This window comes from Aptenodytes forsteri, unplaced genomic scaffold (assembly GCF_000699145.1).
Source record: "Aptenodytes forsteri isolate BGI_AS27 unplaced genomic scaffold, ASM69914v1 Scaffold309, whole genome shotgun sequence".
Lineage (NCBI taxonomy): Eukaryota > Metazoa > Chordata > Aves > Sphenisciformes > Spheniscidae > Aptenodytes > Aptenodytes forsteri.
In genome coordinates, this window is record NW_008795857.1 from 2,203,441 (window position 1) to 2,230,475 (window position 27,035).

A 27,035-nucleotide genomic window follows, 5' to 3' on the forward strand; every position below is an offset into this window, starting at 1 on the left:
CTGCTCTTAGTGCTGTAGGATTTTGAGTTAGAACAGAATCGGGTTTTTTATTCCACGACTTTTCTTGTCAGATACTTTTTATCATAGGTTGTGTTCTCATACAGTTTCAGCACCAGATTTTCAAAATTATTTAACACATCTGGTAATATTTCCAATATCTCTCTGTTTGAATATTCTCCATTTGAGAAATTACTCCATTCTAATATCTCCATTTGGATTCAATGTCTCCTACTTTCAGAAATCCTTTGTAAGCTGTTACAACTCTGACCTCAAGCTCAGTTAAAAATATATCTCTACAAGGCTCATGGAAGTTATGTGATTACCCTCCTCTCTGTCTCTAAAAGCCTATCTCAGTGATTATTTGCTGAGCATACAGTTTTAATTTGTGCTCCTTCAGCAGGACTCCTTATCTGACTCAAGCGGATGCATGCAACTTTATGAATCAAATTAATAGATCCAGAATCTTGAGTAGGTCTTCATAGTTGGGTGATAGCTGGGTCCAACTACATATGTAGGGGCATTGCATTACAAACAACAATCCCGCATATTTCCTGTCATGGTTTAACCCCAGGTGGCAACTAAGCACCACACAGCCGCTCGCTCACTCCCCCCTAGTCAGATGGGGGAGAGAATCGGAAGGGTAAAAGTGAGAAAACTCGTGGGTTGAGATAAAGACAGTTTAACAGGTAAAGCAAAAACTGCACACACAAGCAAAGCAAAACAAGGAATTCATTCACCACTTCCCATCGGCAGGCAGGTGTGCAGCCATCTCCAGGAAAGCAGGGCTCCACCACATGTAACCGTTACTTGGGAAGACAAACGCCATCACTCCGAATGTGTCCCCCCCTTCCTTCTTCTTCTTCCCCCAGCTTTATATGCTGAGCATGATGTCATATGGTGTGGAATATCCCTTTGGTCAGTTGAGGTCAGCTGCCCCAGCTGTGTCCCCTCCCAAATTCTTGTGCACCCCCAGCCTGCTCGCTGGTGGGGCGGTGTGAGAAGCAGAAAAAAAAGATAGATCTAACACTTAGATGATACAGCATTATTTGGGACCCAAAATGCCCTGGAGAGTTCCAGGAATCAGAGGTTCCCTGGATGCGTAACAGGATGTTCTGCTAGATATTTTATGTAACACCAAAAATTATTTAAAGATGGAGAAAGAAAGAGATACAGCATCCTAGTTGAGGTGTGAAGGTTTCAGGATCTCCTGCGTGGAATGACTTCTTAAGCTTAACATAGGCTTGGAAAATGTAAAATAATAGCAAAGTATTAAAAAATAACAAGAGATGAGAAGTTGTTGACAAAGCCTCCAGCCTGTCCATTATTAAGTCAGAAGAGACCCTGCATCAAGTTAAAGGTCTATCCACATCACTAACAACAAATATTCTCAAAGGGAGGGAGTCAAGGTTGTATGTATACTCTTAGCTCGTCCAGTATTTTTATCCTTTAAGCTAGCAGTCTTTGAAACCTTATAATAGTATTATATGGAAGGTCTGATAAAATATAAGAGAAGCTTTAAAACCTGTAATGTTGACTCAAACAAAATGAAAAATGAAAACACTTTTTTAAATCAATATTTTTAATTGTAACATACTTATTTTTGTATTGCCCTGAAGCATACGCAGTATTGTCAAAGCATTCATTGTCTGTAATAAATTGGAAAATAATTTCAGCTCCTTGAAACAGTCTGGAAGAACACAAAGACAAGAAATTAAAGGCCAGCCATACTATTAAAGTTACAGATTCTGTCATATTTAGTCAGTATATAGGATACTTTCCTCTGCTTTACATCAGACTTAATTAGACTTCTCTATTCAATTTTGTCTTCTCCATTTCCATCCTTGCTTTTGTCTCCTGTCACAAAGCTGAAGTTCTGTGTTACCAGTTCATCTCTTTTCCATACCTCAGGATGGTACATGTGTCCAGAAACACAGGCCAAAACCAACAGATTTATCACAGCCTTAGTGACAGCTGGCTGCATGCTGAGTGAATTCTTAAATTCCCCAAAACTACTTTTTTGCCAAAACATGTGGAGTTGCAGCATTTGACATTTTATTGGGACTGTTATCTCCAAATGAAGAATGACTCCACTGGAAAAAATTATTTGGTATCAGCTGCAGACCTATTTTTAGCTTCTAGTTTGGTGAAACTTCAGAAAACATAATTAGCCATATGTTGAGAGATGTTTGCCAAGTCTTAAATTCAATTTTTGCAAACCACATTTAAGCACTAACCTTGTCTACAACTTTACACTGTTGGAATCAGAAAACATGGGGGTTTTTTATGAGAATGTGATTCTTCATATTTGAGTAAATATTTGTGTTTATGAAGGTTGTAGAACTGGCAGTGCTGAAGACTGAAATCTTCCATTTGTTTATATGGGAAGGCCTGTGCAGGCAACAGTACTGGAATCATCCCCTACTTCTGTCACTTATGAACTTCAAGCTTTGCATTGGGGTGATGAAGTTCTCAGAGGCAGAAAAGTAGAGCAGGTCAGAAACATTCATTCTTCCCCACAAGTATTTGTAGTGAAAACAGAACAAGATTACTTTAATCAAAAACATGTACAGAAAATGTTAAGGTTTTGTCAAAAATAAGAGTTTCTACATGAAAACCAGGGTTTTTTTCCAAAGGAAATCTAAATAAACTGTCAAATTTCAAATTGGATTAAGACAAATTGAAAGATTAAATCATATCTGGCTAAGTCTTGGTATGGAATTATAGTCAGGTGCCTCATGATACCATCATGTCCTCTGAACCAGAATTCCTGTTTGGGCTACTTTTCCCGTAATACAATTACAATTTCTCCTCAGGAAGTTTTCTGTGAAATTAAGTTCAGTTTTTGCTGCCCTGAAAAAGCAGTTTGGACTATGTGAATTGGATAAATTTCACCTTTCTATTTCTATTCACCAAAAAAAAAAAAAAGTGTCTTATGCTATAAGAATGAGAAGACTGGATTTTTATTTTTCTAGCAGAACGAGAAGTTTTCTTTGGTTCCCCTCTGATTACAGGTGGTCTGGTTCCAACTTCTCATTCTTTCATAAAGCTGCCAAATAGAAGAAGGATGAGATTTCTTACAACATCATGGTCCGTGTCATGGATGGAGCAGAAGTGTACAAAGGCTAGAATGAAGGAAAGGAGGTGCATTTGGGACAGTTCCACACTGCTGGGTGGCCTAACAAAGCTTGCAATGAAAGTAGGGCTTCTGCAGCCTCTGTGCTCTCTGTCCCAGCTGTACTGAGAGTAAATTCTAGGTAATTGGAAGTCAAGCCTCTTGGCTATAATCCTTTAAAAAACAGTGCCCATATTCTTCCATTTCCACATATTTGTATTGACTGCAAGCTGTTATCTATCTGTTCGATGTTACTTTCATTGACTTGTTTGGCTTGCTGTTTTTCTGTTGACCTCATTGCCACTTGATAGAAATTTATGCAAAACATTTTGATTGCTGCTGATCTGTTTCTAGCAAGGTTAAAGAAAGAGAAATAACGCTACTAAAAACATGTATTGACAGGATAGAGAACTCGTATGTCACCTTTATTTTCAGTTGATTCTTGATGAACAGCATACTACTAGAACCATTTTTTCAAATGACAGTGGCATTGCCTTTTGCAGCTCACAGTGCTTAAGAAAGGGAGTTTCTGAGCTCTTACATGAAGATACATGTATAGATGGCTTTCTGAGGCACCTAAGTTAATGGTAATCCATTGAGATGAATCTCAAGTTTACTACAAATTGTTTCATAACTGTCTCATGGCTCAATATTGAGTGAGTAACATCACCCTGTGTGATACACTATGGTAGAATATAAGGGTATAAATATCCAGAATAGCAAAAAGCAATCTGAGGAAAAAAACTGGTACATTTAATCACATTTCACTGAATATTGACATCAACTGGGTTGCTATATAAAGTTTTCAAAGCACAAATAGCATAAGTGTTGATAATTTAACTGGGCTTTTCTGGGTAAAAATTATTAATTGAGGGGATTTTGTCTATAGTTATGGAAGTCATGAGCTTACTTAACTGAATGGGTTTTTTGATTGAGAGTTAGTACAGCTGAGATGGAGGGTTTATTTGGTATAGCTGGGGTAGGTGATGTTAGTTCTTTCAGTTAACCTGTTTCTCAGTAGCTGAAGGCTTTTCTTAATTTTACAGATAACTTTAAGTACAGAAGAATTCATTGGTTTAAATAGAAATAATTGGAAAGAATAAAACTTCCTGTGCAGAAAAATAGGAATCTGCAATATCTGTTTTATGGACAAGAGTAGGCAGGGTGTTTTGTTTTGGTTTGGTTTGTTTTCTAAAAACATTCAAAACAACATAATTTGGCTGTTATACTGCAATGTATTACATATAATACCTATTCTACAATGCTACTAAATACTTAACAATTATTCTTATAATTCCCAAAGAAGTTTAATTTTTCATGGTTCTTTGGTGCTCATAGAACAGTTGGTGTTGGCTGGGATAGAGTTAATTTTCTTCCTAGTAGGTTGGCCGGGGGGGGCGCAGCCGCTGCTCGGGAACTGTCTGGGCATCGGTTAGCGGGTCGTGAGCAATTGCATTGTGCATCACTTGTTTTGAATATTCTTTTATCATTATTATTATATTCCCTTCCTTTTCTGTCCTATTAAAGTGTCTTTATCTCAACCCACAAGTTTTACCTTTTTCCTGATTCTCTCCCCATCCCATTGCAGGGGGGAGTGAGTGAACAGTTGTGTGGTATTTAGCTGCCTGCCGGGTTAAACCACAACAGTCTAATTCTCATGACCTGTGAATTTAAATGGTTTTTCATTCTCCAGTTAAGCATTTGGCAGCTTTTAACAACTTAATTTGCTCTGATTACCTTACTCTGTAAGTCTTCACTTGTAAGCAAAAGGATATTTTTAATTCTGAATGCATGCTAATATAATATACATAATCACAGGTCTGGGGAAAAAAAAGTGAATCCAGCATAGATTTTTTTTTTTCTTTCCCTGGTATCCAGATGTGTAGCTTAGTAAAGATTATAAAAAAGTCTCTGCTTAGAAATTGTTTTAATTTGAAAACTTGAAAGACATAATCCCATCCTCCCTCAGAACACATATACTGCTGAAATTGCACATTTAAGGTTATGTTTTTCCTTTATTGGTTCCATTAATATCTATGAATAATGGCTTCCCATGTGGTAATCTAATTATCGTTTGAAATAATTGGTGAACTGGAACAGTGTCATAGATCAAGGAGGAAATTAATAAAAGAAGGGTAAAGGTGAATTATATGGAGCATGGGAGCCTAACTAGGAATAATGAGATAATGAAATTAAAGAAAAATTTCGATCAAAGACCAATGACATGTACATAGTGAGTTCTGTTGAGTAGTAGAACTTGCAGAAGCTCTAGCACATGGGATATTTAAAACTGAGCTGGACAAACAGGAAAAAATGCACTGTAGGGAACCGATTCTTCACTGGCAAAGAGGTGGACTGGATGACCTAATATCTCATTTCCACCGCTAGCGCCTATAAGTCTGTTTGAACAAATACTTGGAATTCTGCATGTCTTCTAGCCTCACTTGGACTTCTTTTGTATCTAGCTGCAGGAGATCATTATCCTGTGAAAGTGCTTGACAGTAAATATCTTCATTTTCAGTCTTTCTTACTGGACAAAGTTAAATCTGAGGATATGTAGAGCCAAATTGTGCCTACTTGTTTACTTGTGGTAGCGAGAAGGAGAGAGCTCAGAAAACTACTTATCCTGTGGATCACAAAAAAAACCCTTAAATTGGCCAGCAGCACAGGGGTTTTCAAATGGTGGGAAATAAGCAATGACTTCATTGATTTTTGACATTTTGAATTCTAACTGTTTGCATTTTGTGTTTTTTACAGACCATCTGAAAGGAGAAATAAACCAGAGGCACATTCAGAGGGCAGCTCTAGGTAAAAGTAAAACATTTCATATACAATAGGATACGACAGGGGCAACAAGCTCTCTCCCAGGGCTGAATCTGCTTGTGGGGCAGGTTGTATTTTCTGACAGTTTTTGCCACAATATTTCTACAATAGTCCATACCATAAAGAACATGGACTCTGTGAACTTTGTCAGAGACTTGGCTCAAAAGGCATCTGATTTTATGGGTGGTGAGAAAAATAATGCAAAAGTCTTATAGGTTTGGGGGTTTGGTATTGGCTTGCTTTCTTTTCAGGCTGACCAAAACAAGAACAGAGACATCTAAGCTCTCCTCATTTTTAGGGGTTTTTTTTGCTTTCTGATGACTCTAATTTGAATTCCCATTAACAGACATTGATTTGTCCTGAGACTGAGTTTCTAGCCATGTTGCCACAATCTGTCTGACATCCTTTTTAATTTTCCTCATTCCAAGATGGACTGAAGGCATATACAGGCCATTTCTTTTGCATCTAGTTATAGAAGTTGAGAAGTTATTTCTTGCAGTTTCTGTTGACACAGCTGTGAAGCTAAAAGTGTCTATGTAAGTTGTTCACATAAGTGTAAAGTCATCCAAATTTGGTTTAAGATGCTTTAAGCTGACTCCACTGACTTTGTACTGAAACAGCCTAGGAGTGTTCGTATGAGAATTCCACTTTTGGGACAGTAACTTCAGCTAAAATGTGACAGAAAAATGCTGGGGCAATAACAGTTTAAGCCCCCCTCACCTAGATCCATAAAAGAATCCCAAAATGTGCCTTCATGGACCTTCTTCACAGAAAAGATGGAGCTAACTCAGACCAGATTGCAGTTGATGGTTTTATTTCTATGTATATAGATATATGTATATACATAACACAGTGAACAATATTTGTCTCTTAATAAGAGACAGAAAATTTGGGGGCTTTCTTTACTCCCAGAAGCTCTATTGATGATGTTATTATTTTATACCTTTATCCTTTTTTATTTTTATTTAAAAATCAGCACTGAAAATTAATGCTGACCATGTCAATAAAGCCCAGGAGTCAAACTCAGTTTATTTTGATCAGTATGAGAAGGGGAAGTGAAGGAGGTGCTGATCTCTTCTCCCTGGTATCCAGTGACAGGACACGTGGGAATGGTTCAAAGCTGCATCAGGGGAGGTTCAGACTTGATATTAGGAAACATTTCTTTACCAAGAAGGTCGTCAAACACTGGAACAGGATTCCTAGAGAGGTGGTCGATGCCATTTAGGAAGGATTTGGACAATGCCCTTAACAACATGCTTTAACTTGGTCAGCCCTGAAGTGGTCAGGCAGCTGGACTAGATGATCGTTGTAGGTCCTGTCCAACTGAACTGTTCTGTTCTGTTCCGTTCTGTTCTATTCTATTCTATTCTAGTATCTGAAGTTCAATCTAAAGGTGATATCTTCAGTATAACATGGAATTCTTTCTTCAATTCACTCCAGGTTTTAATGCTGTCTATTTACTAATTTTATGCCACTTGAAGAAGTTACATCAAAATGAATCATAGCAATGCTGTTTATGAGGATTCCTTATTCAGTGTTTCAAAAAATGAAGTGATGTATTCTGACTGTATGTTTCAATCTGCATGGTAACATCTGGTCTTGTATACTGATCTCTTACTATATAGAAAATTGTGTTGCAAATGCTGTTTTCAATAACTATCTAAGCTGCTTTTCATAAAATAGGTAAGCATAATTTTTTCGTGTCCTTAGGAAATGACATAGTAGTGACTTTATCAGCTCTACATTCACATTGTAAATATTCTACTAGTATTTCACAATATAGCAGGCAACCCATGTGTTTTTGGCTTTTGTTTTGAGCACTACTATCTGCTTATCATCACTAAGTCTGGACCGCACAAAGTATTTTCCACTTTTTTTTTCCCCTTCATTATTCTTTTAAATACTCTAGATATTTTGACTTAATATTTATTCTATGATTTGGGGAGTATTATTTGCCTGCCTGCCTTTTTGGATGAATGTTCTTCCAAGGACTAACAGGTGTCAAGTCTCCCAGGATCTTCTTGATGACCAGAATGTCATCAAGATATCTTTAAATGAAAACTGCATGGTAAAAAGTCTAATTAAGTCTGTTGAAAACCCAACATGAAACAAAACACACCATTGTTTCAATTAGGAACCAAGATAACATCTTCCAGCTGCCTTTTTTTTTTTTCTTAACTTGAAGCATTTTATGGTTAAAACTCTTTAAGAAGCTATTCTAGTTGGATTTTAAACAGTGTAGACCTGTTTCCCTCATGGCTATGCTTAAGATGTGGCTTTCTTATTGAAGGAAAACGCCACTACTTAGCCCATTGTTCTTAGCTATCTCTTTTAAAACACCATGGGCTGGGAGGTAACAAAGGACACAAATAGATGGGAGGTTTCATTGGAGGGAAGGGAGTGCTCCATGTTTTTCAGTACACAACCAGAAACATTGAATACTTTGTGTAAAATTGCAAGGATTCACTCTCAGTGTGACCTACATCTTTATTAATTGTAAGAATACCTTATTATGCAAATAACTTCTTTTATTCAGTAAGATCTTTCAGAATAACATGCTTAACTGCATTTTTAGGCAGTATTTAAAATGAAATAATGTGCACACTATTGAAATACTGACAGAGCAAAAACATTGGGTCACCAGCATGCTTCTGAGTGGAAAAGATGGAAGAAAAGAGTGGAAACAAAAGCTTTCCCTGGGGTTTGAAATGTTGTAGGAGGAAAATACATATTTTATATGATTCCAATGAAGCATTATCTTAAGATGCTCTAAACTAGCGTTTTGGTAAAATACAGGACCTGATTCTTCATTATCCTATTCCCATTTTGCATTGATAGAACATGATTACAAACAGACAATCAAGCTATGTAATAATATTCACCAGCACTGGGGGAAGACTGAATCCTAAGCTGGACCTGCCTGATGACATAGGAAATCCTATGACATATTGTAATGGGAAGATACTTCTATGGGGATGCAGTCATGCTAGCAAAGGCTTGTTTTGTATAATAACTTTCCATAACAGAAGCAACTGAACTGAGACTAACACAGTTTCACCTATTCAACTACATCTCGAGTAGAGGCCTCTGTTGGGTCAGCTCTGGAAGTTAGGGAGGACCCTTGAACATACTCCTGGCTGATCTGTCCATATCAGCAGAAACGTTTACAAGTCCCCCAGGCTGTTCAGTTAGCTTCAAACAAATCCTGACAATGCTTCATACACAGAGGAGTCATTCATTATGTGCAGTATGAAACATGTTTTCTAAATTAACGTGAATGGTAGAGTCTGCGGCCAGTGATGCAGCATCTTCAGCACAGCATGCTCCTCGTTATCGATAATTGCAGTTACTTTATCAGTTCAGCTGAAATGCAGTTTTGCAGCTTTCCATTTCAAGTGTTTTTCTTATTCATCTTGTTCTCCATGAGCTTCTCTTCTCTTTTTATGTAAGTTTTGAAATCTGGGCTAGTAGCAACCTATCAGTTCTTTTGGGATTCTCCTGAAAACATCAAGGGATGGCAAAACCTTTCTGCTTCTAGGGACCATTGTTGGGACCAGATTAATCTCTCTCTTTCTGTCCAACTGCATTGTCTCTGTAGAGCTATTTGAAAAGAAAAAAAAAATAGGTACAATCTAACATGGGTAAAGATGGCAAATATAGGTCTTTGTAATGAATCTGCATCCTTTGTAAGGATTTCAGCATTAAGGCCCGGTTTTATCAACATTTTATTAAAAAAACCCTTGTTTTCCCAGGTTTCGTAACTTGGCTTTTAGAAATAAGATTTTATATTTCTGCTGTTATTCAAAGAGCTGTTCCCAAGTTCTTTTTTGAGCAAACTTCCTTTGAAAAAGCCCATTCCTCACGAAAAATAAAATGACTAGGTAAGTCAGAAATAACAGATACATTTGAATCCCCAAAAATGCAGACCAGCATTTGGTTTAGAGTGGCAAATGCCTGAGAGCAAGGATTTTGGCATCTGTTATTTTTATATTTGGATTTGTAACACACATTTTTTTTAAGCAAAACCAGAGAGCTTTCTCCTTATCTTTGTTCTCTCTATAGCTCTAAGTCATCTTTTCCTACATTTTCAAAGTTACATACCTGTTCTAAAGATACTAGTGTCTAAGTCATCTTTTCCTACATTTTCTAAGTTACATACCTGTTCTAAAGATACTAGTATCACTTTATGCCCTTGTTCCTACCCTGCTGTGTTTCTTTATAGTGAGTTTCATTGTGCTTCCTCACCTTTCCTTGATTAGAAGTAAAAGAACAGCGTGATCAGTACCAGAATAAAGCAGGGACAGACAGTGCTGTATAATGCATCAGGGTAACTACTGCAGGAATGATCCAGCCAGTGCTAGGAAAAAATTTCAAAGAAACTATTCCTCCAATAGCACCACCACTAGTTTGTGGTGCTCCGAGAAGCTGCCACTACCATATATCCTATACCTGATGGGATGCAAATATGTTGTCTGACGCATTTCTGCATATCTGGAGAGGCAGAACTGGGAACTGCAGCTCCCACTTGTCCAGAGTGAGATATCATAGAATCACAGAATGGTTTGGGTTGGAAGGGACCTTTAAAGATCATTTAGTCCAACACGCCTGCCATGCGCAGGGACTTCTTTCGCTAGATCAGGTTGCTGAAAACCCTGTCCAACCTGACCTTGAACACTTTCAATACAGCCCATGCCACTAGAAAGGCTGGGCCACCATGTTTTTTATCTGGTGAGGATATAAGGTATGTTTAGGAAGTGTGTAATAGTTCTCTCGGCAACCATAGCAGCATCCTACAGACATATATAACATTAATTAGGCTAATAGTTAATAACTGTCTTGAACTTATCTGCTGTGATCTGTGTGAATGGAAAGCACATAGCACTTCCAAACTGCTGGTTTACATCAGAGTTAATCTTTTATTTAAATAAATCCATATTTAAATAAAATGAGCTCAGTTTCTTTCGCTGCTTTACATCTTGTAACTGAGATGCCTTTTAACTTTGTTCATATGAAGTGGCAGAGTCTTGATCTGTACTAATGCCATGAAATGAAGAGACACAAGTGTTTTCAATCACAAAATGGTGGAAGCTGAGGAAAGTGTCAGTCTGTGTTTTCCCACACAAATCCAACACGGTCCATGGAGAATAATAGATGGCCTGTTTTAAGACCATCATTCCTGGTGCTGAAAAATGATATCTTATGTATGAGCTAAATAAAGCACTTTAGAGAAATAATGTTTGAAGTCCAGAATTTTAAGATTTTTTTTTTTTACAAGAGATAAAGCAACTTGTCCCCAGTGCTTCTAGGCATCCAAAGAGGCTTCCTCTAAAACCATGTAGGTGGGTTCATGTATTTCCAGTCTATAGAATATGCTACTTTTAGCCAAAAAAAAAAAAAAAAGAGCAATGTAGTCAGTTTGCAATGGCCTCAGAATAAGCGAAAGATTTCTCGTAGAAATTCACAATTTTGATATGCACAATGTTTCTGTGTGTTATGTTCTTCTATATATTTGTGCTTGAGGTCTCAAGCAACAGCGGTGTTTTTGTAAAGTTCGCTGCTCTTGTGCATGCAGTGCGCTGATTTTATTCCTAGGGTGACCTCTAGTGGTATCAAGGCCACTGTTTTTAGTGATGGGTTTCATTTCTTCAGTCTTTCTATTTCAAAAGAAAAAAGTCAGAAATGCTTTGCATTAAGGTTTAGTTTTTGGAATTCTGAGACTGACAGAAAGCTGGTAAGATTGTGCTTTATAAAAAGGATGATGATTTTTCACTATTGCTAAGACAAAGATATCCGTAGCAAAACTGGCTGAAAATTCAGAAACCAGTGCCTCTCTGCCTTTTTTTAAATAAGAGTTTTACTCTGACAAAGATAAAGATACTTTTAAATTTGCTTTGTGCAATTATTGTAACATATGAAGTGTTTTAAGAAATATTTACCAAATCAGTTTTTAAGCAAATGCTTGAAATACTGATGGACAATTAATTTTGAAAACATATATAAATAATTATATAGGATAAGTAGATTAGAGGATCTTTATAGCTTCTTGTTACTGCAGTGTATTTAAGTCATTGTAGTTATTCCAGATTTGTCTTGGAGGAAAAAAGCATAGACTTTAGCCTGCGGTAACTGTGAAGTTACACACCATAACAGCCTTACTCTGCTGGTTTCACATGCTATTTTGTCCTTCAAGTCCACACAGTATATGGCTAAAACTCTGAGCTCTTGAAGAGCTTTTGTATTTTTGTATGTACCAAGTTCTTCAGTGAAGATTATTAGAATCGGGAAAAATAGAATCGGGAAAAAGAACCATGGATTTGAAGCAGCAGCTAGACAAGTAGCAATGATTCCCTTGCAGCAGTACTTGAGGTTTCTTCTTAGGTAATATGTTTTGGGGTTTTCCCAGTATTATGTAGGAATGAAGTTTAAAACTGTAGGATTGTATTGTAATAAGAAGACACTTCTTAAACCTGTCCCTTCAGGCCTCAAGCCCACACAGACTTTTCTTTCCATAAGTTTCTCTTCAGTCTTTCTAGGGTGTTTCGTAGTTTTATCTGTTGCTGTGTTTTTTCTTTTACTCTTTTTAGCAGGTTTTACTAGATGCAATGCTAAATTATAGAGGCAGCCATGAGTTTTCTCTTTCATTGTGTCTTCAAGAACTGCATCTTTACTGGAAACCTTTGCAAAAATGTTCTCAAAAATCAGAAAATTCTGAGATTACTTGTGTGTTCCTATTAAGCTTCCCATGTGACCCATTCCACTTCAGCTTATCAGATCTCAAAAAAGAGCAAAGACATCTTTGGATCAAGTGATTTTTTTTTTTAGGAGTCATGAACTTGTAGCACAGCTATCCAGTTCTGTTTTACTGACACTGACTTTAGCATTTCACTGTTGTTGGAACAGCTTGCAGTCTCTGTAAGCTTTCTTGCAGTAAGTATTTCTTCTGAAATACTGAAAAGTTCAGTGTGAATTACATTATTATTTAGAGACTCCTTCTCGTGACTAGTAAGTAAGCAGGACAGAATCTGGAGATGAAGCTCTCAATTCTCTAATTTGGTCTACTAAAATTAAGGTATTAGGAAAAAGATGCTATGAGGATAGTTACACATTGAAAGAGGTCCTCAGAGAAGTTTGCAGGATCTCTGTCCTTGGAGTTTTTCACGACATGTCTGGACAACCTAGTCTGATTCAGTTTTCACCCAACTTTGAGCAGCAGGTTGGACCACGCAGCCTTCTAAGGTCCCTTCTAACCAGAGTGATTCTGTAATTCTAAGACAGGGCTTGAGGTGGAATGAGCAAAAAATAAATCTGGTTTTATGCACGGTCTACTGATTCTAGGCTTAAGCTTGTTTGCTTTAGCTTCACTATGTCTCAGAGTAGCTTATCTCTATTGGCTCTATGAAGCTGGTGGGATAACTAAGAGTAACTTACAGTTTAAGGTGCTGCAAACTTCTTTCGTCTGGCCATGTCCAGTGGGTGTGTTGGGCAGCTTGACTAATTCTATATCAGTCAAGGTTTCCTCGGTGAGAGCTCTTTGTAACAAACAAAAGTTCTGTAATCTAATGAACCGTAAACAACAAACCGAGCTCTTTCACATCTGTATTTGCTTTGATTTTTTCAAGGTAAAGGTCAGACCTAGAATAGCAATTTCCATTTGATCATGCAAAGCACAGGACAAGGAGTGAATGAGAAATAGCATGGCTAATGTGGTATCCAGTGTTTCAGAACAAGCTGCAAATCTGGTGAAAAACTTCTTCCATTTTACGTTTTGCTGAAATGGCTAAAAGAAATTAGTTCAATACTTCTTTGCTCAAAAATTTTTGCATGTTTAAGATCAAAGAAAATAATAACTTAGAACAAGTAGTTACTATTAGTATCCCACAAAAGTGCAGAGATTGGATATACTTCTCCAGATAAGAATCTTGTGGATAAGTTGTAATTGTTTCTGGATATGTCAGGATTGTCTCTTCTCAGTATACACTACAGTGTAATTCAGCCAGCAGCTACCAGAACATCAAGCTCAATGTCCTTTCCTTCACAGGTCACAGGAAAGAGCTGTCTGAGTTATGAGAAATGCCTAAATACATGTATACTTCTTGAACCTTCTTGACCTGGTAGCCCAGCACAGACAGCCTAGCTGTTCTGCAGCTGCAGCCGATGGGTATGTGCATGGGAACACCAGCAAAAGTGTGGCACTCAACGTGGGATATGAGTGTGACCAGCAGGGACAGAGGGTCCCAAAAACATAATCTGGTCCCCACAGCTGCCCAAGTTGTATATGGCCCTGATCTAGCACATGTGCCAGAACACTGAACAACATCAAAATGAATCTTCTTAAAGAATAACATTCCTGCTGACATGAAATCCTATGGTTGTGGCTTCAGAAATTTTCTGGAAAACTCATACATCATACCAACATTTAGAAAAGCATTCAAGAAACTCTTTTAGAGGGCAAATGGAGTAGCCAGCTGGGAGAGTGGAAACAAAACTTCTGTCATACTTTGGTCTTTATTGTACACTTAACTGAGGTGGGGACTTAGCACATATTCTCTGCTATTTGCGCAGAAGAAAAATCAGGTTCCTGATAGAGGTGCTTTAGGCTCAACACTTTTTGTCTTATTTAGGGCAAGGATTAAACTAAACATTGTACAGTGCAACCCATGCTCATAATATATTGATTTCATCAACAATGGTGTATTTTTCCTTTCTGTTTTCCATCTCCTCTACTTCTCTCTTGCAAATGAAAGGTCTTTTACTAATACCTTGTAGCAGAAAGATCAAAATTGTTCAGGCTGATACTACCATATACATTTGTTTGGTTAGCATTCACCTCTTGAATCAAGGTCAAAATCTCTTTTATTGTCTAACCTGAAGTGACACGACAGTTGCATGACTCATCTATACGTACACACAGCTGAAACAGAGGCAGTTAGGTATAAAACATGTATGCTTATTTTTCCTTAATATTCTTTCAAATGACACTGCTATAAATTCAATGTACAGTCCAAAATAAATGCTTTTGTGCATTGTCATGAGTGTTTGTACTGACTACCACAGCCAGAGTTCCATGCGGAATGCAGGTAAAACACCCATCATTTTTAGAAACATTAGACCTATTGAACTGATCCCACAGTTGCTATGTGCATTGCATTCCTAAATGTGACCTGCAAGTCCAGGATTTACTGTGCATGCCTATGTATATTGCTTATGCACAGTAAGGCTGGCACTTCTCCGAACTGAGAACTGTACATCTGCTTATCTGAGAATCCCCAGCAAGAAATATGGATTCACTAAGCTTCAGTATCTCTTCTATGCTCTGTGACACTCAGTGTGACTGCACCTTTAGCACCCTTAGATAGTTCTTATTCTCAGTAAGGTTGTGCTATATTATTCTCAGTCAAGTTCTTATCTTGACTGGGCATTGCTTTACAAAAGTTATGGTGCTGTCTTATTGCAACTGCGGTCTGCGCATTGGTGGCAGTGTATTCTTAATGGCTGGGCTTCATGGTAAGCTACCAACTTCAGAAGTGTTTTCCATCCTTTTCTTTCAAGAAGAGCATGACAAAACTTAGCAAAGAGACTTTTTTTTCCCATGAAAGCTCTTGGATATTGTAGAAATGAATGCTAACAAAGCCTCAAAACTTATGGATGTCAAACCACACGCCTCCTTGGGAGGCAGAGAAAGATCATTCAAATATCAGGTATGGTTTTATCTAATGTTATGAACAAGATAAATGATGCAACAATCTCATGATCTCATGTAATCAAATGATAAAATGCATTTATTAAGCGTAGGCAAGAATTTGAGTTAGTAGGGGTTTTCTGACTAAGACCCAGCTATATTACTATTCCACTAGATCAAGTGGCGTGTATGGAACATATTAAACTTGAAGCTGCTTTTTTGGTTTTGGGTTTTTTTTTCAGTATATTGTACTTGTATATTTGGAAACCAACAGAGAACTTTTAGCCACAATGGTTTCAGAAACTTTTATGGCTTGACTGCAGCTGACATGAAGGCAACGCCTTCTGTTTCATATGCCATGTATTTTCAGGAGCAAATACATGGATGACTAGTTTCAAAGAAGAAACTTGAGGGAATTGAAGTGTGAGTCTGTATTTAGCCAAAACAGCTCACAGAGACTGGAAGAAATAGCTCCACTTTCCAGGTGTGCATTGGAAGTCAGTTAGTGTGAGCCAATATTAAGCCAGCAAAACAATAAACAATACAATGATACAAAGAAAAGCAGCATATTGATGGACCCTTTTACTAAATTCAGTGATTAAAATAAAAATAAAAATCAACAAAATACACATGCCCTTAATCCCCCACACATGCACAAACTTGTAAAGTGCTGAAAATAAGACAGACTGTTTCAATGTATGCTCATGAACAACTGGCTGAAATTTTAAAAAATCTATTCCACTAGGATAAGGGGTAAATTGCTTTAAAATCCACAATATAAACACTTCCAGACATTAGGGTATTTTCATCTTCTCCTGAGTTTCATTGTGCATACCCATCTTTGCTTTTTTATAAGGCACATATGTGGTGCCCGGTGACAAACATAGGTTGACATGGCCCAGGGGAGGAATAAGAAAGAAGAAAGGGAGAATTACTTGTAAGCTGACCCTGAAAAACAATGGATGGGTAGTTCTTTTTAAAAAACCCAAATGACAGCATATGCTCCAGTCTGAAAGCACTAAAGCCTGAGTTTGCCAAAAGCTGCAAAGCTGAGAAATAAAGCATTAAAAATATTAACTGGATACTGAAGTCAATTCTAAATTTTGTTACTTCAAGTGACTGTAAATTTAAGCAGATAAACACAAGACTATGCAGTGAAAAAAATGAAAATCTTTGACTGCAAAAGTACAGCTGGAAGGCAGGGCACAATGTTATTTGAGGCACAAGACAATAAATCCCTAGGAGTTTGACTTCTAGGATACACTCAGGTCGAGAAATATATGAGCACCCCAGAGAGTATAAAGTTCAGGGTCACAGAGAGTTTCTTGCAAAATTTTCTGACTGTAGACAAGAATCTGCCAGAGTATTTCAAGTCGTTGCCAGCTTGCAGTAAACTATGGTGATAACACTTGGTATCTCATGCTAAAAATAGTGTTTTTCATCCGTGCTTGCCATACTGCTTTGAAAGAGTGATCCAGTTAGCAGGTGCTATCATTTCTTTCTGGTACTATGTGATTTGGTCATGTGGAATGTGTTGTAAAATTTACTACTTCCTGTGCTCCAAAATTGGCCCTTACATTACAATAAAATCATTATGTCTTAAAATGCCTCTTACAATCTTCTTGATGAAAAAAACCCCAAAACCCACAAACCTTTATAATATGAACTGAGTGTCAACTCATGCAAAGCTCACCTTCCTCTTTAAGCAGGCAGCTGGTATCAATTGTATCTTCTGTCTCACTTCACCAAATGGGTTGTATCTGAAGATGAAACAAAAACAGTTAGCCTGAAGAGAAATATAAAAGTTGCTAGCTATTTCACTACCCAATGTAGCACTGTCAAAATCTCTTCTTTACATCGTGTGACTCAGTACTCTTAACAAAAGACTTCACAACGTAGGATTCATAAGTTTTGCCACTCAGCTGTATGTGCAGTTACGCTAATGTAAAGGAACTAATACTCCTTATGAGTACATTGCTGACTTCTGCTAAAATAACTCTGTTGTATGGAATTGGATGGAGGTATGCCAACAGAAACCCCTAGTATACACAGAGGCAATGTTTTCCTAAACATGCATGTCATACCTCCCCTGCACCCCTGAAACCTGGGTCTGCATTATCCGGGATCAAATTGCACCAACTGCATTTGTTTCCCGGAAGGGGTCACTGGGGCACCAGGAGTGCATGTGATAATTGCACATCAGCTGAATGGTTCATCTCAGTTGATGCTCTAAAAGCATAGACCTAGACTGTACAATCAAGTTTCATATGACAAACTGTCAATCAATGAATTAAAAGTCAACCCTGAGTGAACAAAGCAGATACCACTTTGTGTTCTTCTGTGCAGTTGCAGAAATTGTATCTGATAGTTAATATTTCAGCAGTAACACCTCTGCACTTTTTAATGTATTGCAAATTTTTTAATGTATATGGGCAAAAGTTGGTGTCATGAATTTTCAGTTTTTCGTAATTTACATGTACTTCATATATATGTGGTTAATTCATAGATAAAATTATTTGATGTTTTAGTAAATATTTTCTGTTTCTGCATGGGCAGGCAGGTATATACAATAAAAAGAAACTATTTAGAGGAATAAAAACCTGTAGCAAAAAGAAAGTATTTCTTCTCAGGTATCTATCTTAGATTTGTGAGTAAACATTATGCTTTCTATGTTTTACTGTCTATTCACTCAATTGTCCCTCTCATGTTATTTTTAAAAAACTGAGCCTGCGTACTGGAGAATGCTAACACTAGACATGAGATACAATGAGCCAGTAACCTCTGCCTTAGCTTCCTAGCTTCAGCGATAGCTGAAATTGCCTGGGCTGACGGGAGGAGAGGGGTGTGAGGCAGCAGCAGCAGGAGCCCAGGGGCAGAAAGAGGCCACTGCAGGGATTTAGGAAAGGTAAAAGGGAGAGGGGAGAAGAAAAAACGTAGCAGGGAATGAGAAGGCAGAAGCAGCAGCAAACAAAAGGGTTGAAATACACTCTACCAGACCATAGATCTCTTTTGCTTGGAATATCAGGAAAGAGCCATGTGTTCGTCTGTATATATTACAGTAGGCAGATTTAAAAATGTCTAGTCTTTAGAGTAGAATGTTATTCAGTTCAAAAGCACATTGTTGCAATGAGCAGGCATGACAAAAAGCTGAAATGGAGACTGCAACCGCATGGGAAAAGAGACCAGAGAACTTACAAAGCAGTGCCCAAGTAGGCATGTCCTGGACTTGACTTACCACTGGACTTCACCTGACACTGTGATCAGATCTCTTCTGCTTTTGTGACTGGAACACAGTGATGGATGTCTAAGTTTTAGCTGTTTGCCTGATGAAATATCCAATGCTATTTTTGCTGCTGGGGCCCTTACGGGGCCTTGCAGTGTACTCATCTCTTTCCATTCTGTACATGTACAAAACTTTGTGCTGCTCACCTTGCCCACAGCAGTGTTTCTTGTTTTCATCACCAGCATATTGCGAGAGATAATGGGTGTAGCTGTATTCAGGGTTGAGGATGCTGGGGCCTTTGTGTGATAGAAGTATTCGTCTCATATAAAAGGCTTTATTATTATTTCTGAAGGTAACTTGCAACCAAATAATCCCTTCTGCAGCGTGTAATCAGCAGCAGAAAAACATTTTTCTTGGTGTTTTTATATATAAGTGACAAAATTCTACTTAAGTTTGGCTGCCCTTTCAGAGCTAGTGCAAAAATATTTTTTCCAAGTACTAGATGTCCAAATAAGTCAGGGAAGGAAAGCTGCAATATTATGGCCTTGCACCCCTCTGTAATGACTAGCAGAATTTGGTGATGTTTTCATGTAGGGAAGTCCTCCCTTCCGAAACAGCATTACCATTTTAAGATGTTACTGTCTTCCACTCTGTATTATTTCCCTTCATTATAAGGGGCTAGAGCTGCTACCTCCTGAACTCAGACACCATAACAGACTGTGCCTATAGGTCAAATGCACTTCAGTGTGCTCAGGAGAATCCCCTTTAACCACTGCTGAAGGCAGCTCAAGCTAAGTCTGGCTGGCTTTGCACAGAAACTCATTAAGGATGCTCACGTGGTCTGTGAGCATGGCTCACTTGGGAGGCAGTAACTCCCTAAAACATTTCAGTTTGTTCCACAAGAGCACATTCCTCTCAAGCCTGATGCTGCGTATTCATGAAGGTCAGAACAAGTATGAAGCCTCAGGAGCTTCTGTGAGAGTCTCCCCACAAGTTCCCTGTGTAGCTCTGCACTTTCCCACATTATGCCTTCTCCTGAGGATGAAATCTGACAAATCAGAAAATCCTGATCCCCTGTAATCATTGAAGGGTTTACTGCTTTCCTTAAAGGTTCTGGTATGATTATGGTGGCCTTCTTATTATCCATTGTGTTTGGATATAACTTGTTATATAATGCCACTGCTGTAGCATCTCCTCTGCCATGACGTTTGCACCTCCTGGCTTGCGTGTTCACTTTAACATTCCAAACAATTTGTTTTTTAATCTTTTGAGGGTACCCTCTCCACCACAAATGTCTTCGCCCTATCCTTCTTTTGTAATCTGCACATCTAGCAAAGCCTTTCAATGTATGAAATGAGAATCGCGCATGGGCTTTGTCCACCTTGGCCTAAGTACTCTAAATGAAATAAAATGCTTTTCAGCTTCATCTGTATTAAGCTACAGGGTGCTACAACAAAAGATTAACGGTTTCAGCTGGCATGCTGACAGGCAGAGAGGGGTCATTACTGCCCTCTTGTTCCAGACAGAATTCCTCTCCTTGAAGAGAGGGTACACTCCTCAGGCCTCATGACAGGTTGATGCAAAATTTACTTTCTTGGCAGAAATAATAGCTGGGATGGAAACTTGCCTGTATTGTACAGCAAATCTTTTGTTTCTTTCATTTTTCTTCAGTTAAAAACGTTAAATGTGTTTTCCTGGGAACTTTAAACTGTTCTCATTCATCCTAGAAACAGAAACTGTTGTAATGCTAGTAGGTAACTTCACATTTCCTTTCACTGCTGAACATATAACCCATGATGGAAAGACTGTTTTGCCATCTCTCAGAATAAGCATATTGTGTACCGCATGCTAACTAGCTCTGTTATAGGATAGGGAAATCCTAAGCTGCTTTCTTAGGTTAACTCAGGCTACTCCTAAGGTATTTCCTCAGCTCTCCTTTACCTTGAAAAATTTCTCACGTAGTTTCAGGACATTTTCTTTATTTATACTAACTGTCTGAATTCATTGCTTACCAAATTTAATTTCTCCTTCAGGATTTGTCTTTTACTCTTCTTTCTGTTACTCTATTTCCAGGCACCAGCACAGCTACTGTTGTATCTTCTTTTCGCAACAACTTTGCTGTTCTGGTCTTGTCTTTGTAGCCAAAACTGTCAGGTTGAATGCATTTGGTAGGATTTTATGCCCAAGACAAACTTTTAACATGGACTGGCAAATTCACTTTTATTCATACCTAAAATGAATATTCCAGTCTTTACCGAAAAAAAAAAAAAATAAAAGCAGCTGGATTCAAATCACTAATTATTGAGTGTCTCTTATACTAAGTAAGGCCTAAATGAGGGATTTGAAGAAACATTTCCAGAAGATAGAAACTGTTAATGACCCCTGTTTCATCACCTACCTCTTAAAAAATAGTTTTTATTCTAATTAAAAGTTGATTCTTTTGACATCATATGGTCATTGCTTACACCTGATAATTTCTCCTATAGCTATTTCCAGTCCTTCTGAAGAGCTACATACGCTTGATCCGGTAGAAGAGAAACTTCGAACACAAATTGAAGAAGAAAAAAACCGGTATTACTTCCACCTCAAACTTCTGCCATCCTTCAGAAGATAAATTATACTGATAGTGTATTCCAATTACATATCTGTACACACAGCTACCCTCAGGGTTTGTATACGCTTGATCCGGTAGAAGAGAAACTTCGAACACAAATTGAAGAAGAAAAAAACCGGTATTACTTCCACCTCAAACTTCTGCCATCCTTCAGAAGATAAATTATACTGATAGTGTATTCCAATTACATATCTGTACACACAGCTACCCTCAGGGTTTGCTCTGACATTTTTAAAATGTCAGTTTTGTGGTTCACTAATAGTTTTTAAATTTGTGTATATGCTGTTGGTTTGTCTGTAAGATGCCACAGTACATGAGTGGGGAAAATTTATGCTTGGGCTAATGGCTGAAAATAAATAAAAATAGCTTAATGTCCTCCGTGAAGAACAATTCTGTACACACAGCTACCCTCAGGGTTTGCTCTGACATTTTTAAAATGTCAGTTTTGTGGTTCACTAATAGTTTTTAAATTTGTGTATATGCTGTTGGTTTGTCTGTAAGATGCCACAGTACATGAGTGGGGAAAATTTATGCTTGGGCTAATGGCTGAAAATAAATAAAAATAGCTTAATGTCCTCCGTGAAGATTAGTGTTAAAAACTTGTTGATTGAATCCAAATGTATTGTGAACCTTTTTGGTTGATTCAGAAATATCCTGCCTTCCTTGACTTAAGGAAAGCCTTTAAGCTATACAGGATTGACAAAGTGTAAATAAGATGCAGAATATGCATTGGTTAACCAATCCTTGCTCTAATGTCACTGTAGCCAGGAGGATAAAAGAAAATAGATGCAAGGATATCAGTTCTAAGTAATTTGCTAGCATTTATGTTATGTGCAATCTGTGAGGAAACTTCTGGCTATTTCATACTACTGGTAAATCTCTACCTATATGTTAGCCAAGAGGCCTCGTTAACGAAGCTTCCATCTGAAAGCAGAATCAGTCTCAGCTCCTATCTGAATCCAGGCTCTGGCGACCAGTTGTTTATTAATGGTAACCTGCTGAGAAAGCAAAGAAATAATTGACATATTTGATTGAACCTGTATTTTAATTGTTAATCAATATTGATCCCACTTGAATTTCACTAATTTCTTTAGTGAAATAAAAGCTTTGTGGGATAAGTTTCTTGTACTTACTGTCCAGTGAAGCTCTTACAAAATATGAGATGTCTCTTCCTACCACCATTCTGTCTGTGTCCCCTGCATCTCTGATTATTATTATACAGTCTTTTGTAGTTTAAATCTGTAACTGTTCTAGGTAGGATAAAGCTTTGTTCAGATATGTGTTGGAAGATCTGTAATACACTTTCTTCTTCTCATATTAGTTATAAAACAATGTTCAATCGCTTGAAAGGGCTGAAGGTAGAGATTGAGCACCTGCAGCTTCTTATGGAAAAAGTCAAGGTGAAGCTGCAAAAAGACTTTGAGGTCTGGTGGTCCGAAGAGTCAATAAATCTACAGGTATGAAATCACTTTGTATTTCTTCCATTTTCCTGTAAATGTAACATCTTCAATCATTTCTTGAAGAAGTAGTTAATTGACTAGATAGAAAGGAGTAGGAAGGATGGGATTTGGGGCCTGATTCACATGTGCTTATGCCAATGTAAATCAGACAAAGCTAATGTGAATTATGCTTGTATGAAGCTAACACAAATGAAGCAAAGTCCTTGCTTTCTGCTCTATTTTCGGTTTTGACATTCCCCCAAACAACTTGATTGAAAGCCAAGAACAGTCCCAAAATGCTGAAAACTCTGAAGGAACATAAAACAAATAGAGGAGATGATTGGAAAAAATAATCTTTTTTACTGCTAGCAAAACTATGATTTCATCAGGTTTATGACATGTGTATTAGAAGATTGCAGTCATAGCTGTAATATGGACAAATCCCAGCAAACATAATTGGTTTTTAGCTTCCTTTGTTTGCAAAGACTCTAGTAACCTTTCAGCTTTCCTAAGCTCCCAGAGGGTCAGCAGCTCTCAGCACAGAGTGTGTGTCCCCTCACTCTCTAGCTGAGGCCCACCACTGCCATCATTGCCTGTTTACGAACCCAGCAGAAACAGAGTGCTCTAACTTAATGACTTGTGTAAAAATGAAGTAAAGAGATGTCATTTTAAACAGTGTATTAGAAGTTCATAACACAGTCAGTCTGAAAGCTACACAGTTTCACAAACATAAGAGACAGTACAAGAGGGTCCGGAGGGGGATCAACTGAAACAACAACATAGCTTTCTTATGCTCCCCTTCTGACACCTTTTTAATGTCTTCCAAGTAGTGACGTGGCATCTCACAGCAAAGCACTGCCGTGAAATGCACATCAGCCTAATGAAAAGGAGTGCTGAGTGCAGTACATGTCATATAATTTATTGTTAACTAGAAGAGATTTATTCCTTGGGGAAAAGTTGTTATAAACAAAGAAGGGTTTAGCCAGTATTTTGTTTAATTCTTATGAGTATAAATTTAAACTGTGTTTTTAAGAAAACAGCCTAAAGTAAATATGGAACTTAACACGAGGAACTTTTAGTTATCCATAAAGTGCCACCTAACTAGCTTAACTTCAAGTTATCATTGCAAAATAGTTTTCAGGTTAAAATCCCTAACCATATTAGTGGCAAAGAGGATAATGTTTTAGTCACCCTCCTGTCTAAATATTTAAGCTTTTCAAAGCACTGCAAATAATATTCTTGAATCCACTGGAGCACATTTTTCTCTATCCCTTAACAGGAGAGGTCCTGGATTCGGCCTCTCATGATACATCAGTAGAAGATTAGAAAACTGGAAAAAATAATTGGGATTGATTTCTTGGATCTGACCTATCTATACATCTGAGCTCCCTAAGAAACTCAAATCGGCGAACACATGCTGTTACATATTAAAAACCTGTAACTTGAGCTTAAAAATACTTGAACCAATCCTAAACACTTTTCTCTTTGTTCAGAAGTGTTTGTCCAAGTGAAGAAAATACTGTGTGATTCAGGCTGTGTTTTCTGAATGAGTCATTGCCTACCTTGTTATTGCTGAGACCTGTAGGCCAGTATTAAGCACTCTAAAAAAATCCCATCCTACATAATTTTCTTTTTCAATCTAAACCCAGCAGGAAAACCCAGAGATGGTTAGCTCACCAAATACCGTGACTGTTTATCCCCGGTTTATCAAATCCTCACAACATCTATCAACTAACAGGTAAATTGGTCATTTTTCTCTTCCTTACTTACTTGTAAGAAAATGCAGTTTTAGTAGAAGTGCAGTTCACCGGAATGCTTTTGCAAATATCACACTCAAACACTGCATTTCCAGTTACAAGAGAAATGACTGTGTAGAAAATGAATTTTTATCATTCAGTTATTTTGCAATCATATTGAAGGTAGCTTATTGTAACTAGTTCTTTTGACTTGTTGGTCTTGGGACCCTGGAAACCTGTCACTAGAGACGCTATTTCCTATAGCTAAGAAAAGCAAGCTAAGAAAAGCAAAAGTTATCAGTTAATTTTGCTATATGAGGAGAGTATATCTCCTTTGGAATGTATTCAGGGGGCTGCAAACCAAAAAAAGATTAAAAAATGATTTAATATATAGCCTAGATGGATTTGTTGTTGAAAAATGTTCTGGTGCTACATTTATGCAGCATATTATTCCACAATGATATTGCATTTGATATTGTAAAACACTGGTGCATCCTCTAGAGTAGAAAAATGTAGTCATCTTGGTTGTTTCATCATCAGTCACTTCTTATTTCAAAACCTCTAATTTAAATTTGCAGTAATAGATCTTTCATAGCCTTCAAGCAGAGTAGAGTGCAGGAAAACACATATCTGAATGTGTAGGTCTCCATACTCATTGACAATAAATGGAGGCGTTCTCTCTCTTTTCCTCTTCCTCTCTCCCTCCCCACCTCTCTCTTGCTCTCTTTTTCTCCCTCTCTCTCTCCCTCCTTCTTAATATATGGTTAATCTTTCCCTGATGAGTGGATTCACCTACAATTTAATAACAATACCCTGCATAAATGATGTTTCCTGCTTTGCAGCAAACATAATATATCCTACATACCATTAAATAATGAATACTGGATTTTCTTAAAATTATAAAATATATTCTAATCTTTATGGTAAACTTTCGTGTATCTATAGTAAATGCTCCGTAATCAGTGCAGAGAATGAAACACATAATCCTCTAAAGTTGTCTAAGAAGGCATTTTCAGATGTCTCAAACTGATGAAAACCAACTCCAGTCTTCTCTACTTTGCTTCAATTCTTATTCTGCGTTCTCTTAAGTCTTAACCACTATTTGCTTTGCAAATGGCTGGCAGGTTTTAGGCCTAATTTGAGCTGTTCATTTCTGGTTTTAGGCTGAAGGCTACTTGTCCCACAGAAAAGCTGATGGAACAGAACATGAGAGCATTTTTGGTCTAACTTAGCACAAAGTCAGCCAAATTAGCTCAAGCAATCCATGACTGTCACTCTCTTTAACTTTGTAGTGAATTGAACTGATGACCTCTTGCACAACCTCTCTGCCCTGTTGTTCTTGGGAACAACAATTTCCAGTTGGTGTGCTGACGCATTGCTCAGGAGAGTGATATCTTTTGCAGTCTAAGCTAGAATTAAAGAGAACATATGATAATGCCCAGGCACTTTCCAGTGCAATGGGAGACTGGTCTCCAGGAATGGTAATTTCTCCTTCCCCCACCCTAGCTCAGAAGCAAAATTGCATAACTGGTTTCTTTACAATTTTCTTTTAAACTTTTCTTTCAAATGCCTTTACCGTTTGTGTTTATTACTGGAAGACAGGTCTCAGAAAAGTGTGTCTAGCATTTTGAAGAGAATGGGGGAAGGTGCCTGGCTGCTTTCAGCTGCCAAGCTTACTTCAGAGTCCTGTACTGCCCCACATGGTCTCTTGTGAAAAATCACGTTTTTTATAATGAACAGTTTCTCTGTGTCTAAATAATAGACGTTGACTGAGATTGACTGGATGATCCTTGCATACTTATCACAGACCCAGAATATTCATCTTCTTGAACTTAAATTGTAGAGAGGGAGTCAGGATGAATATGGTTTTGTTTTCCCATCTCTATCAATATTCTTGCAATGATCTTTTGAAGTTAACTACTCTTTCCTCCTTATAGTTCCAGAAAGTTGATCTTATTTTATGTTAGGCTGTTTAAACATAGTTTACACAGGTACATTTCCAGCGTGATGTATATGGAAGTAGAAACACTATTTCTGCTTTTTGTGAGGCAGGAGCTGCAGGCTTAGCATCCCACTGTGCAAGAAAATTTACTTTTCCCCCTACTTGAGGCAGTAACATTTTAGAGTAGACGGTTCCAATTTCACAGGCTTTAAGAGTATAAAACAGTAAAATATCTATTTCCCAAGGATTTCCTTGACCCCAGTTGACACAGGAACTTTACTTACCAGTTCCCATGATTGTGTAGGTTGTGTCCAGGCTATAATTGCTTCTCTTGGTTACATAGTCCGGAGACACAAATGGCTCTTTGTTTCTGACTCACCTAGAAATCAACAATCTCTTTCTCTGAAATGATACTGCTATCTTCACCCGGCAGGATAACTGGTCACAAAAGTAGAAACTGACATAAA

The 27,035-nt window shown here is 37.7% G+C and overlaps 1 protein-coding gene across 1 annotated transcript in view; it reads left to right on the plus strand.

Annotated features, from left to right (window-relative positions):
- The window catches only part of KIF6 (kinesin family member 6), a 209,533-nt gene that overhangs the window by 174,695 nt on the left and 7,803 nt on the right, over positions 1-27,035 (plus strand). The window contains exons 17-20 of the mRNA XM_009283804.2: positions 5,870-5,920; positions 21,324-21,408; positions 22,773-22,910; positions 24,536-24,628. Coding sequence (XP_009282079.2) covers positions 5,870-5,920; positions 21,324-21,408; positions 22,773-22,910; positions 24,536-24,628 — 367 coding nt within the window. The remainder of the gene's footprint in view (positions 1-5,869; positions 5,921-21,323; positions 21,409-22,772; positions 22,911-24,535; positions 24,629-27,035) is intronic.